Source organism: Boleophthalmus pectinirostris, unplaced genomic scaffold (genome assembly GCF_026225935.1).
Source record: "Boleophthalmus pectinirostris isolate CB_2022bp ecotype Guang Dong unplaced genomic scaffold, ASM2622593v1 HiC_scaffold_4, whole genome shotgun sequence".
Taxonomy (NCBI): domain Eukaryota; kingdom Metazoa; phylum Chordata; class Actinopteri; order Gobiiformes; family Gobiidae; genus Boleophthalmus; species Boleophthalmus pectinirostris.
The window spans coordinates 35,675,601-35,690,274 of NW_026571353.1; the positions used below are offsets into that span (position 1 = coordinate 35,675,601).

The following is a 14,674-nucleotide window of genomic DNA, read 5'->3' on the forward strand; positions in this document are numbered from 1 at the left end:
TACATATTTTAAATCACAATATTCATTTAAAACAACTTAGAAAACTGCAGATATCGCCATAAATGTCCAAATAAATCCAGTGTTTACTTTTAACTATCTAATTATAAAGCATATATGTGAATCAGAAAGTGCCTAGTTAGCATGGTAGTTGTTTTTAGCTTTACCATGATGGCAACACTTGGCTCTGATCTGTTAAAAGTGTTTATAAACTCATTGTGGTGAATGATTAGGATGATCTGAATGCACAAGGTAAGTGAGGAATAACTTTGGATCACTGCTAGTTCTGTTTTTCACGTTTCAAGACAGTAAAAATGAGGTACAAGATCAACAGTTACATTAAATATTGCGCTAACGTGTTTTTTGTTTTGTTTGTTTTTTGTTCCCAGGTAACATCTTGGACAGCATGCTCCTGCAGGCGTCCAGTCGAGAGTCAGGGGAGAGCGGGCGGGACCTGAGCAGCAGCGTGGCCCCGGCTTCAGCCAATCAGAGGCTTCTGTGGTGCTACTGTAACCACCACTGTCCAGACGACTCGGTCAACAACACGTGCAGGTCAGAAGTCATTCTAGTCTCATTATTCTTTTTATTGGCTGCAAAACTCAGAATTTTAAAAATGATTTAAGCACCTATATTATGTTATTATTATGATATGAACCACTCGGACTGGGCAGAGATTCTAGTGTCAGTGGTCAATAAATAGTTTGGGTCTTTGTAATGGAGAGATCTACAGCCAGTCCCCTGTCAGTAAAAACATGTGGTATGGAGTTCAGGCTTAAGAGAAAGAAACTGGGGTATTTTTTGTGTCAAATGGTAATAATTATTAACTCTTCTTTATGTTCAAGAAATGAAGAGAAAGCCAGTTTATTTGCTTCCAATAAAACAACATCAAATCAAAAATTTTAATATTATGCAGTCCTATTCACCAGTGTTTAATATTCCTCTCCAAACACTACTTTTGTTTCTTTCACACATGTAGCAGCTGCTCAGGATTTAGACTTCATGTGTTCATTTCCATGGTTAAATTACTGTTATTGTGACTTAGGCTACGTCCAGACTGCAGCCTGAAGTAACCCAAATCCGATTTTTTTTCGCCCCAATGCTCCTGTATCTGATCTTTTAATGACAGTCAGATTTTTTCAAATGCGACCCAGGCCACGTGGATATGTGCTCCTAAAACCGATACATATCCGATCTTTTGACATGCGACTTCAGTCTGAACGGCCAGGTCGCTTTCATCCCACCTTCACGCACAAATATACACAAACATTCTTCTCGTCATATGAAAACTTGTGTAAGAACTGTGAAGCAGTGAAGCACAAAACAATGCCACCACTCTTGGCTACGACTCCACACCCACACATTCCTTTATACGGACATTTCTGCCACTGCCCCACAAAACTCCATGACCAAAAACCTCGTCTTTCTCCTTCTCAAGCTTCTCCTTCAAACAAATAAGTTGTACATGTTCAAGCTTCAGTACGACAGCGACTTTAAAATCTCCAAGTGCTCAATGTTGCGTCCATGTTTAGGCAACTTCCGTAAACACTGAGCACGCCAAAGCACCTGTGGGACACTTTTGGGGCATTGAAAGTTCACACTGGAGATCACATACAAGTCACATTTAATTTGAAATGTGAACAACAACGCAAAAAAATCAGATTTCACAAAAAAATCCAAATTGAGCGTTAAACCCTGCGGTCTGAACGTAGTCTTTGTAACATGCAGCCATAACTGATGTGTTCTGTCTCTCTCTTCAGGACAGACGGTTTCTGCTTCACCATGGTGGAGGAGGAGGGTGGGGTCCCAGTGCTCGCCTCAGGCTGTTTGGGGAAGAAGGGCTCTGAGTTCCAGTGTCGGGTCAGTCTCTTAAACTCTCATTTAAAAAAGACTTAGTATGCTTAACTAAATAACATCTGTGAAACATCAGGGTTCGTCTTGTTCATCTGTTGTGATGCTTCCAATCAAACTTTGGTTAAATCCAGTTTAGAGAAAAGCGCAGACATCTATCCTCCACAAAGCTCTTCTCTTCTGCACGATTTTCACAAACAAAAAAGTCCAGATTTTCACTAGAATAGGCTGAACTACATCTGTGTGCCATGTTTGTCTTGGTTTGTTTGGGCGCTTTGCTTTGGCTATCACACAAACCTCAGTGCTGATCCGCGATTGGTCGACTCGCTGCTGGGTGAATTTGATCCTAAAAGCGGAAGTCTCACAAGATGAATTCTCGTGAGTTTGTGAACTCTCAGATATCTCAAGAATCAATCTTGCTGTGCAGGGTCAGGTGCGCTCAGCTTATCTTGGCTTTTTTTCTTTTCTTTTTTTTTCTTTTTTTCAAACATTTCTCTAAAAGATTATACATTCTTTTCAGTCTTTTTTGTGATGCGTTATGTTTAGTCATAAATAATATCTAATCTGGGTTTGTGTAATTCACATTTTTAAGTATCTCTGAAGTTTTTAGCCCTTGTTATGTCATTAAGTGGAAAGAAATCATCCGTTAAAGCAGAATATGTGGTTTTAAGATATAAAAATGTGATTGTATTTATTTTCAGGAGACTTCCAACTCATTAGGCCGTAAATCCCTGGAGTGTTGTTCAGATGAGGATTACTGCAACAGACACCTGCACCCCACTTTACCGCCCATGGAACCGCCCAGTAAGTGCCCAACAGCGCCCCCTGACATCATTTACACACACTACATGTACCCCACTCTGCCCTTACCTGCAGTCAGTCTCTTCTATACTCTGTTCAAACTTAGAAGTGTCTGGAATCGAACTGCAGAGTGTAAAAATCCTCTGTCCAGACTTGGGCTGGTCCAACCACAGCCACTAATCTGTGTGTTTCTCAACAGCGCCCCCTATATCAGTGGTAACAAGTAGCCTACTGTATTTTTTGGACTATAAGGTGCACTGGATTAGCCTGGTTCATTAACCGGTTTCACGTCGTGGAAACCGTCTGACCTCTCAGCATTAGGATTCGTTTGCTCGATGGTAGGCGGGTACTTTTTTTTATTTAACCAATCGCTGCTCTTTGGTCATGGTGTATGTAATGCGCCAAATCCCGTAGGAAGAAGGGCAATAAAGTCTTTCCCTTTGATAAAATTCACCAAACATTCTCTTTGTTCCGGCTTTAAATCCTCGATCTCTGGTTGCCAACACAGAATGTCTTCGTCTACATCCATCTCGACCTCTTTGTTTACTGTTGTGTTGTACCACAAAAGGGACCCAGACAGGCACTTGAGTTTGACATCATGCCTTCACAGCTCTTCGCTGATTGGCCGGTGCGCGGTCTACAAGTTCTGATGTTCTTGCAAACCATCTAGTTTATTTCAATTCTTGACCTAGTCGCTGGAGAGAAATGAAATTGAGTGGAGGCACTAGGCACTGGATTATAAAACACAATATCAATAATGTTGAATTCTCTCGTCTATTTTCATACATAAGGTGCACTGGATTATAAGGCGCATTAAGTGAAACAAACCAATGACACTTGGGACTGATCCCTTGGTCCAGGCGTCCATGATCCATTGGCAGATCGTGGCATAATTCGCCCGGCGTTGCCTCTCTGTCTTAGTGAATGTGTAATATGAATGTGAATGTGGATGGATAATTTAAGTTTGTTTTTTTTATTTCCTACGAGAAGGACTCAAACATACATTGAGTAATAATGTGTTTAATGCAGCTTTGCGCACATTTGTTTACATTTTACAGACATGAAACTTAAAAGCATATGGGTCATTTGCATAAACTATAAGAGCTAAAAAAAACAGACACAAAACATCACTATTGTGGTGTGATGTGGCGTGTTCTGTCGGACTCTGTGGGACTCCGCGAGGCTCATGACTACTGTAGACCTAATGCTCCGACAATCCATCAAGCGGTGCGGCTTCATAGTTTACCAAAGTCGTATTAAAACATTTTGACAGATTTTTGACCGCCGTGTACCACATAAAATCGGTTCGAGGTCAGCAAGCACAACCAGAATTAATACATAAGGCACACCGGATCATAAGGCGCATTGTCGATTTTTGAGAAAATGAAAGGATTTTAAGTGTGCCTTATAGTCCGAAAAATACAGTAGTCAATTGTTAAGTTTATTGTGACTTTTTTCTGTGGCCATCTATCCCTTGAAATGTGTTATTGTTATGTGTTATTTCAAGCCAAGTATAGCTCCTGTTGCTAAAAGTTCAAAAAGTCAGTTCAAGATCATATTGATACTTTGCAGCTTTCCCTTGAGGGTGTGATGCTAACTGTAGACACTGCGCATTCCACCACAGAACTGCAAAGCAATACACCCACAAAGGGAAGATTTAAAAGGGTTTGTCCACACCACCCTGTCTTTATACCCCCGAGGCTTAAACTGTGTTGAGGAGAAAAAAAAAAATAGCTGTATCCCCCGTCTCCACTCCGGCAGACACCAAGGGCACTGTCATCAATCTGTAACCCAATGAGGAGCCTCGATCAGGGGGAATCCATCCAGCGTCCTGGGCCTCCTCTGGTGCTCATCCAGGCCTGCAGGGAACAACTCCAGACTGCCACAACAGGATGAGAAATAGATGAGAAAAAAATATCTGCGGACTGATTTACTGTCCCCTTCTCTTTTAAGTCTGTGAGAGGAGGACACAAGCTTAAGATCGTCTAACCTGGAGGCGGAGAGAGGGCATTCACAGTTACAGAGAGGGGGAGAGGAGAGTTCAGAACATATTATTTCAGCTAGAGTTGGATAAGGTTGTCAAAAGGAATCGAAAATCATGTACTAAATGATAATAAAACTAGTAGATACTTATTTGAGCAGGTAGTATAAAAAAGTATTATGATTAAATGTTGAAAATCACATTCTATTATCTGAAGAAAGTGTTTTTTATTATCATTGTGGCAAGTTTAAAGCCTTTTAGAATCGTAACAACGCTAGTGATGGATGATTCTGACACAGCGAAGCAAATCTTGAGATGTTTTCAACCTTTCTATTTTAGCAGTTCATCAGAAATGGTCTTGTTGAAGGTTCAAGTTCTGTACGTGACCCTACTACCTCAATAACTAGTTTCGATACTAGTTTTAGGTTCAATTGGTATCTGATTTTCGATACTTTTGACAACCCCAATTCAATAAGACAAAATAAAGGTTATGTTTACACTGAAAAGAATCACTGTATCACTGTATCGGAAACAATTTGCGTCCAGACACGTTGCTTTTGTGTCCACAGTCAAAGCCTTCCCTATCCTCACAGCTTTGCGTGTATTTGTTTACGTTTTACAGAAATTAAACTTAAAACCACATGACTAATTTGCATAAACTAAATGCTCAAAAAACCAGCTTGCTCTTTGTGCCATGACTCGGTTCAGCTTCGTTCGGACTTAAAAAGGACACGACTCAGTGGAAAATATGTGTTCTTTCCGTGACAGAGGGGTGTTCTGGTAATGTTCTGGCAGTTCTAGCGCCGCTCTTTCCCGTTTGTCTCTGTTTAAACTGTTTTCTGCAAAAGCGTCACATGACCGATGTCACAAACCCAGCGAATCAGGAAGGCGGAAGTCACAGTGACGTGGTCCAGTAAGGATGCAACTAGAGCTCCTACATCAGAGTATCAACGTTTTCAGGCGTCCACACAGTCCCGGATCAGATCTGTACTCAGATGAATTCGTGGGAGCTGTCAGCATCAGATCGTTCCGTCTCTGGAGCCGTTTTCCATCAGATTAGTGTGAACGAACGCTGCATCCACAATGAAAACGACTCGAATACATACTAGTGTGGATGGGGCCAAAACTGAGGTGTAAAAGCTTTATCAATAAATATGAGGACACATGCAGCTCTAATGTAGACACTGTCCCTCTTCTCCTGTTCTCATTTATTTTTCTCTCTCTCTCTGCTCAGCCTATGACCCCAGTATCCACCACATGGCTCTCATCATCTCTGTGATCGTCTGTTTCTTCATCCTGATCGGCATCATCGTCTTCTGCTACTTCAGGTGAGACTAAAGGTTTCTGCTACGATTACCAGCACCCTGCTTTAAATGTCCTATATTAATTAACTCTCAGGATCTTTTTACCATGTTGGGACATTGTTCCCTTGTCAAAAACAGACCTGGAGTTGTGTTTTGTTTCATTCACACATGTTTAACACACAAACCCTACATATTAAGGCTGAGTTCTTTTCTCAAACAGAAAACACTCCACCTCGTGACATCGTATAGTAAGACAAGTGTGTTTTTAAACTCCACCCTTCACTAGAATCATTTGGATAACTTCAGCCCTGGCATTGTCATTTTCTACTTGAAAACTACCACTATATGACATCATAAGGTGGAACAGAGCATTTTGAGCTTTGGAGACGTAGACAAACTAATAATACAGGATTACTCAAACATGTGAATGAAACAAAACATGCCTTAAAGCTCAGGTTAGTCATTTATATACAGATATACAATCTTAATAAGACTGAGGGGAGAGTTTTCCCAATTTGATTTTTTTCAGATTCTAGATTATAGTTTTTCCTGTTACATTGTACTTTACAGTGAAATATCCAAAAGGTACATTCACAAACTATGTTACAACAAAAATAATCTATATTAAATATTATTGATCTGTAGAAGGTCATGCTGTCATCTGAAAGTCATAAATACAAAGGAATATAACTAAAAAAAAAAAAACTCTGAACTTACCCTCCGTCATTGGAATAATATTTGACACTAGTATTATGTGACTTTTGTGTATAATCTGACCTTCATGTGCAGGTACAAGCGTCAGGAGTCTCGTCCACGCTACAGCATGAGTCTGGAGCAAGATGAGACCTTCATTCCTCCTGGAGAGTCCCTCAAAGACCTGATCCAACAGTCCCAGAGCTCAGGCTCAGGCTCAGGGCTCCCTCTGCTGGTGAGACATTTGCATTACAGTTTTATTATCACACACACACACTCTCACTCATACACTCATACTCATATTCACAACCCAACTGGAGAGTCGCTCAAAGACTTGATCCAACAGTCCCACAGTCCCAGAGCTCAATGTCAGGGTCAGGACTCCCTCTGCTGGTGAGACGTATGCAAGTTTTTTTTGTTTTGTTTTTTCATGTTTCTGCATTTATTATTTTAATGGCAACCAAACCATGGCAGCTCAATTTTAATTAAACTGAATGTCTGAGAAGGATGGGGAAAAAACATAAAAAGTACTCAAAAATCATAATAATATTTAAATGTTTCCACAGAGATTTTATTGTTTGGAATGTTTCACAGTGTGGCATTAAACTCATGTATCTTTCATTTATTTTTGTTTTGCTAAAAAAAATTGATAAACATACACTACAGGTCAAAAGTTTTAGAACACTACACTTTTTCCAGTTTTTGACTGAAAATTATTCAGTTTATTGTGTCATTGCTCGGAAATGAAGCATAGATCAAAGCAGTTTGAGTTGAAAAAGAAATCATGGAATCAATTTATAGACCAAAACATATTCTAAACTTTTGACTCATCAAAGTGTTCGCCTTTTGCAGATATCACAGCTGAACACACTCCTTCTTTCTACAAAAGAAAATCAAATATTCTTCATAAATTTCTTTCCAAGTCTGTTGCAGAAGTTTCCATAAATGTGTGGCACTTGTAGGTTGCTTCACTCTTCTGTCCAGTTCACACCAAACCAGCTCGATGCGGTTTAACCCTGCATTTGATTATTTTCCGACTCCCATTTGGATCTCAGATTTGATGTCACATCTGAGTTTGAAGTGTATCATTATGTGGATTATGATTATAACTATTCCCTCATCTAATAAAAACACTGCCACTTTATTTTATTTAATTTTTGAAATTTGCACTTCATTTTATGTTATGATTTCTCTTCCGTTATAACCTTAGGAACATTAACGCCCATTAAAAATCAAGTATTTGTTCAGTATTGGCCTTACACAACACTGACTCCTAAACCCACAGGCGGTGATATGGACGTGGTAAGGTTCTGTAGTGATACGAGTGACTGAAACTCATTTCAGTCATTTAAACCACCAAAGTGTCCAAACACAATGAAAACACTTCATATTTACACGTCACAGTGGGCATAGACACATACCGCCATTGAGGTACGAGTCACACCGTCCCAGGAAAATGGGCATGTCACTTCCTCGGAAAACCGTTTCGGAAGGATAATCGGGTCAGTCTGGAGATTGTGCTGGCCACTCCATGTTTTCAAGTTTACCATTTTGTTCTTTTTTCCTGAAGTAGTTTTGGCATTACCTTTGTACCATTTCAAACTCTTCATTAAACTTGCACGACTTGAATTGCAATAAATAACTGGAAAAGCAATTGGGGTGTTCTAAAACTTTTGAGCGGTAGTGTACATTCTTGCAATGAGCCGATCGCTTCTTCAGATTGTCACTTGGCCTGATGGTTTTAATTGCCAGCAATGACATACAGTATGTTTAATGCCATACAGACAAAGCCAAAAACATCTCCATGGAGACAAAAAAAGAAAAAGTTACATAAAACCCTTTTTAGGCATTGCCAGAATAGATTGTTTTGTCTTGACCATATTGCTGTGCTCTGGGCTCCAGGTGCAGAGGACCATCGCCAAGCAGATCCAGATGGTGAAGCAGATCGGGAAAGGCCGGTACGGGGAGGTGTGGATGGGCCGATGGAGAGGAGAGAAAGTGGCTGTAAAAGTGTTCTTCACCACAGAGGAGGCCAGCTGGTTCAGAGAGACGGAGATCTACCAGACTGTGCTCATGAGGCACCAGAACATACTCGGTCAGTATAGATACTTTGCAGCTCATGTCAAGTCTCTCACACAAAGGCTGACCAGAATTTCAAAATAAAAAACCGAGACATTCCCGCTTTTTTGGTGGTTGGTAATAATAAAACTGTGAAACGAGTGCGTAAATAAGGAAAATTGTTATGCAGAGACCATTCATGATGAACATTTAAGTCAGCATAGTCACATTTTCTTTGTGTTTTGGTCATTTTTAAGCAACTTTTCTGTATTTTATCGAAACAATTTACAATTTATGCGTCTCTTTAATGTCGGCAGGGATCAAATTGGTCAAAAATAGGGACACCACGGATATTTCTTGTATAAAACTGGGACAAATCAGAGGTTTTGGATAAATCTGCTGGGACAGAGGACACAGGACATAGGGTTCTGGTCACCCTACACACACACACAAAATTATAGTTACAACTCAACAGTTTTTCAGTTAGTCACTCCTCCTAAACTCCTAAATAGGATCATGAATGCTTGTATTGAGCACAGACTACTCAATATGTGCCATTTAAATTGTCATTGTATATTTTTTCTTGAGTTTTCAGACAATCTTAAAACTCGTTTTCGCTGTAGAAATGATGTTAGAACACCCCCAGCGTGATCTCACTGCAAAGTATCCATAAATAGACATCAGTTACCCGCTAGCCACTGTGTTCCAAACATATTTTTGGCTTAAAGTGTGTGTTTTAACTCGCTCTCTGTAGACTCTATTCACACTTACGTCACAAACCAGACAAGATGCGATAATAAATTCCAGTGTAGTTCCGACACTGGGTTCGCCGACCATCTGTCATAAAACCCACTGAAGTAAATGTGATCAGCGTTACAATGAAGACTGCAGACGTATGTGCTGTTTGAAATCATCTTGAGTTTGCTGCCCTCATCTCGCGCTCGGAGTTGTGCGACAGTGCGGAAATGACGAAAACTGAGGTGTGCTTGTAGTTGTTGATTCGCCGAACATAACGGAATACTATAATGACATGTAGATGAAGAAAACTGGAACATTTTCTCATTTTTCCTAGATTTTGTCAGACTTACTACCGCAAACACAGCTCGCCGGAAGTTGTCATCGCATCTTTCCAAATGTCTTCCTGGTTTTGACATAAATGTGAATAGAACCTATTGTTGTTGTTTCGGAAGGGGCAAGTACCTTCAACAACCTCGCTCCTGATTGGCTTTTTTTTTTTACTATACTATCAATTAACTTTATTTGACTGTACCTGAACACACTCCCTCAGTCCACTTCTTTAGAGGGTCTATGCACACAACGGAATACAACAAAATCAAAGTGTAAGAGAATGAATAAAGACTACAGTACAGAGACCACCCTGTAGAGCACAACACAGGTTCAGTGATTATTCTAGATGAAATATTGCATGACAAAAGTGTGTCAAACCAAACTCTGCTCTCCCTTTAGGCTTCATCGCGGCCGACATTAAAGGCACCGGCTCCTGGACTCAGCTCTACCTCATCACGGACTACCACGAGAACGGCTCCCTCTACGACTACCTCAAGTCCACCACGCTAGACAGTCAGAGCATGCTCAGACTGGCCTACTCCTCCGTGTCCGGCCTGTGTCACCTCCACACCGAGATCTTTGGCACCCAAGGGAAACCCGCCATCGCCCACCGGGACCTGAAGAGCAAAAACATCCTGGTGAAGAGGAACGGGACCTGCTGCATCGCCGACCTGGGGCTGGCCGTCAAGTTCATCAGGTCAGAACTGTGGGAAAATATGGTTGTCATGTATTTCGTATCTTTTAAAGACTGATTTTCTTCCCTATGTATTTGAGCAAAAGTGGTGCAGATAAATTGTACAAGAATCTCCGCTGTGTATCTAATGCCAGAGGTGCGCTTGTTTTGTTCACAGTGACACTAATGAGGTGGACATCCCTCCGAACACCCGGGTGGGGACAAAGCGCTACATGCCCCCGGAGGTTCTGGACGAGACCCTGAACCGGAACCACTTTCAGTCCTACATCATGGCCGACATGTACAGCTTTGGGCTCATTCTGTGGGAGATCGCACGTCGCTGTGTCTCTGGAGGTACACACGTGTTATACTCATTATATAATGTGATTTGACAGGTTTTAGTGCATGATTACTGTGTTTTTCGGACTATAAGTTTTACTTTTTTCATGGTTTGGGTGGTCCTGCGACTTATACATCAGTGTGACTTATATATAAAAATTCCTCTAGGCTTGGGTGCCAGTATCTGCTATTACTCCTGTGCCACTGTCACTTTGCTCTACTGCACATGTCTCCTGCAGAAAGAGCCTCTGTCCTGTCTGGGATCATGTCAGTCGATCGCACCATTACATCTGTACAAATTTAAACAAATTTATGTAAAACACCTGAGAAGACTAAACACAAATTCCCCCAAAAAGAAAATCATATTTTGCAGATTACAAGCTGAAAGTAGTGAAATCTGCAGCTGAAAACAATAATCAAGCAGCAGAAAGAAAGTTTGGAGTGAGCGAGAAACTTGTGACACCGGGAGGATGCGCCATGCAACGTTCCTGGAAGTCACTGGATGGATGGACAAAGCCTGGACTTCAGTGACAACCGAAACCATCCTGTCGGGATTCAGAAAGGCCGCTCCGTTTACCTCTGGAGGTTGTGGAGTTGCTCAGAAGTGACACCAAGGATAAAGAATTCAGTGGATTTAGTGATTTGGAGTGTTTGTACTCTAACTTACCTTTCAAGATGAAATATCGGTTCTTGGTCTCAGATTTTATAAAATAAATTTCCCCCAAAAAGTGCCACTTATATATTTTTTTCTTCTTCATTACACTTTTCCTTATCTGGTGCGATTTATACTCCAGAGCAACTTATAGTCTGAAAAATATGGTATTTATTTCCTTTCGTGGAACTCTACTCTACTTATAACTTAATAAAAACATGAAGTTTCCCAACAGAAACTAAACTTGTGTCCTTCTGTTGTTCAGGGATCCTGGAGGAGTACCAGCTGCCGTACCATGACCTGGTGCCCACAGACCCGTCCTATGAAGACATGAGGGAGGTGGTCTGCATCAAGAAGCTCCGTCCCTCTTTCCCCAACCGCTGGACCAGTGATGAGGTGAGACACGTGCCCCTGAGCAAAACACTGTACACCATGTCTGTGTATGAATGTGGTGTGCATAATGGGCAATTTAAAAGGCTGTAATTTTACAATCCCTGTGTTTCTTTGTCCACAGTGTCTGAGACAGATCGGGAAGCTGATGACCGAGTGTTGGGCCCATAACCCGGCCTCCAGACTGACCGCCCTGAGGGTCAAAAAGACACTGGCCAAGATGTCCGAGTCTCAGGACATCAAAGTGTGAGGGGACATCCAAGGACATCAAAGTGCGAGGGGTTCTCTGACCCAAAGGGCATCAAAAGGGTTTAGTGACCCTCAGGACTTCAGGGTCTGTGGTGTTCATTGACCGCAGGACATTTGTGTATCTCAGGGCCCTCTTGTGGCAGCAGCAGTTCAGACAGACCCTGGCGAGGTGGAACCTGCAGAGTTCTGGGGCCTTAGTTCCTCTGGAGGTGCTGCTGTGACTGGAGTGACTCACACACTGCAAAAAAAGATCTACACAAGTTAAACTGGCTTCAATTAAGAAAATATGTTAATTTTCTTCTTCATTTTGACCAGTTTAGATTTGTTCTGTTTGTTAATCTGTTTTTTGGACTCTCAGGGTGTTATTGATTTAACCTTTTGCAGTGAGATGAATTCCCATGATATTTGTGAGTTAAGAAACTCACTAGAATTCATCTGTTCCGGCTCGCGCTGGTACGAGCAGCCCCTGTGGTTTAGACCAGTCACTGTTTTGGTGGATTTAAAAGTGAAGTGGGCAAACAAACCAAAACCATTAGTTAAGATTTAACTAGTTTCAATATTTATGTCATGAAAAAAAAAAGACTTAATAAAATAAGACATTTCACTCCAAAAAAGACAGAAAATAAAATAAATTGAATAGAAACCTCTAAGATCCAGATTCTCAGTTGAAGTCTGTGTAACTCGTGTTTTTGCAGTGCACACACTACTGACAAGAACATTTGTGAATACGACGTTTGTGCTCTGATCATTTGTATTGTGAATATGAATGGGTTTGTGCTTTCTGTGAAAGCTGCTGTAGCTGTATCTGTATCTGTAGGAGCGTGGGCCTGTGGGCTTGAGGGCCTGTGGGCTTCAGGGCCTGTGGGCTTGAGGGCCTGTGGGCTTGAGGGCCTGTGGGCCTGAGGGCCTGTGGGGCTGTAGGCCTGCTGGCTTGTAGGTCTGTGGGCCTGTGGGCCTGTGTAGGGCTGTCCCTGCCTCTCTCAGACTGGTGCACTGACACTGTGTGGCAGGACTGCTCTGGGCTTCACCTACACTGAGTCTGTATCATGAGCTGTTGGACAATGGACGTGTTGTTTCTGTGTTTAATGTGAGAAATAAAGTTTATATGAACAAAGTCTGTGTCTTATGGGGATATTAATTATGACGCATACATGTAAAAACATCAGTCATAACTAGGGATGCACTGATCCAGTTTTAGTTTAGTAAATGATGAGGCATCAGTGCAGAGACTGAAAACAACCAGGATATCGGCTGAACCAATTCAGAGGTTTCATCCTCTGAGAGACTCTTTTCCGCTCCAGCTGGACTGTCAAAAAGTTGTTCAGAGCTGCTGGTTTCCAAGCCCATGTTATGGTTCATGACTGCACAGCAGGAGCACCGACACTTGGGCCTGTGGTCGCTGAAGTTTGGGGTGAAATAATGTTAGATCCAGCAACTTCCACCAAGTTTCTCTTGGCATCTGAGGATGTGGTCTCAGTACCAAAAGTGAAAAAAGTAGGTGAGGACTGCTGCCGATGTGATGGTTTCAAACAATAATAAAAATACTTTTACTTTTCAGTCCTATTCAAAACTGTAGTGAAGTAGAAAGTACAGATACTTTCTCTCAAATGTAGTGAAGTAAAAGTAAAAAGTATCCACTTGTATATGCACAGATAAGTACACACAGTACACACAGTGAAAGAGACACCACACAGTTGATTTCAGCATTGCTTATAAATATAATTTATTAATCATCTTAAAAATTCTTTCTTACACTTTGTACAGAAACATTTAGAGGACGAGGCGAGCATTCAGACTGAGCAGCTTTGACAAACGTGCCAGAAAATAGATCCCTACGCCGCCCTATCTGAGCCGCATCACCCCTGACCAGAAAATAGACCCCTCCGGCGTCGCCCCTGACAGGAGAAGAGGAGGAGAATGCACTTACAAGCACAGCTCACGTCTATCAGGAACCAAAGAGCGGTTTGCATAGTCAACAACGCATTTACAAAAACTACAAACTAGATTCTAACGCCACGGCTTCGTCACAACTGTACATCGCATAGAAAATCACTTTAACATCAGGTACTTTGAACATCGCAGGAACCACCAGTGATGTGAGTGTGGCCAGCACTGCAAATAAATGACCAGAAATATACGCACGTGTGTAATTATAACCAAGTTTGGAGTCATTCCCATATTAAAGATTTTATATTACGTTCAACTGACTCTTGTGAGCTTTTAGTCGTGTTATAATGTTACCTCCCCAAAACTTTACCTGGAGTTGTGTTGTGTACCCTGTAACCCTAAACCTAACGTGCCTAGGACCGCCCCGAATGAAACAAAACACAACTCCAGGTCTTACATTATAACATAGATCAGAAAATAGCGTAATATGGGCCGTTGCAGTGCTATTATTGGCCGTTGCCGCATTACTGGTCGTCCCATTTTTCTTTAGTTAAAGTTACAAAGAGACTCTCCGTGCTCTGGACTGTTCATACCCTAGATTGGGGTGTGAACGGTTTCAGAGCGTAATAATTATAACGAGGCTTGTCTCCTAAAAGTGTCCACGGCAGCAGTGCCCTCTAGTGACATCAACAAGTCAAATATAACACATGTCTAAACTTAGGGCAACGGTGAAA

General features: G+C 41.5%; 1 protein-coding gene across 1 annotated transcript; it reads left to right on the top strand.

The window, feature by feature from the left end:
* The first annotated feature begins 388 nt into the window (after positions 1–388).
* Positions 389–12,087, top strand: bmpr1ba (bone morphogenetic protein receptor, type IBa). Its single transcript, XM_020917384.2, has 10 exons — positions 389–549; positions 1,755–1,854; positions 2,547–2,649; positions 5,862–5,955; positions 6,721–6,859; positions 8,527–8,719; positions 10,150–10,447; positions 10,602–10,777; positions 11,680–11,810; positions 11,929–12,087. Exons 1-10 carry the CDS (start codon positions 404–406, stop codon positions 12,052–12,054), a joined length of 1,506 nt encoding a protein of 501 aa, XP_020773043.1. The 5' UTR covers positions 389–403; the 3' UTR covers positions 12,055–12,087.
* Positions 12,088–14,674: the final 2,587 nt, after the last annotated feature.

What these genes read in the sequence shown, in the direction of transcription:
- bmpr1ba (XM_020917384.2), top strand. Translation starts at nt 404, where the DNA reads ATGCTCCTGCAGGCGTCCAGTCGAGAGTCAGGGGAGAGCGGGCGGGAC. An exon ending in GCTCAGGGCTCCCTCTGCTG is followed by an intron (nt 6,860 to 8,526) that starts GTGAGACATTTG and finishes TCTGGGCTCCAG; the next exon opens with GTGCAGAGGACCATCGCCAA. An exon ending in ACCGCTGGACCAGTGATGAG is followed by an intron (nt 11,811 to 11,928) that starts GTGAGACACGTG and finishes CTTTGTCCACAG; the next exon opens with TGTCTGAGACAGATCGGGAA.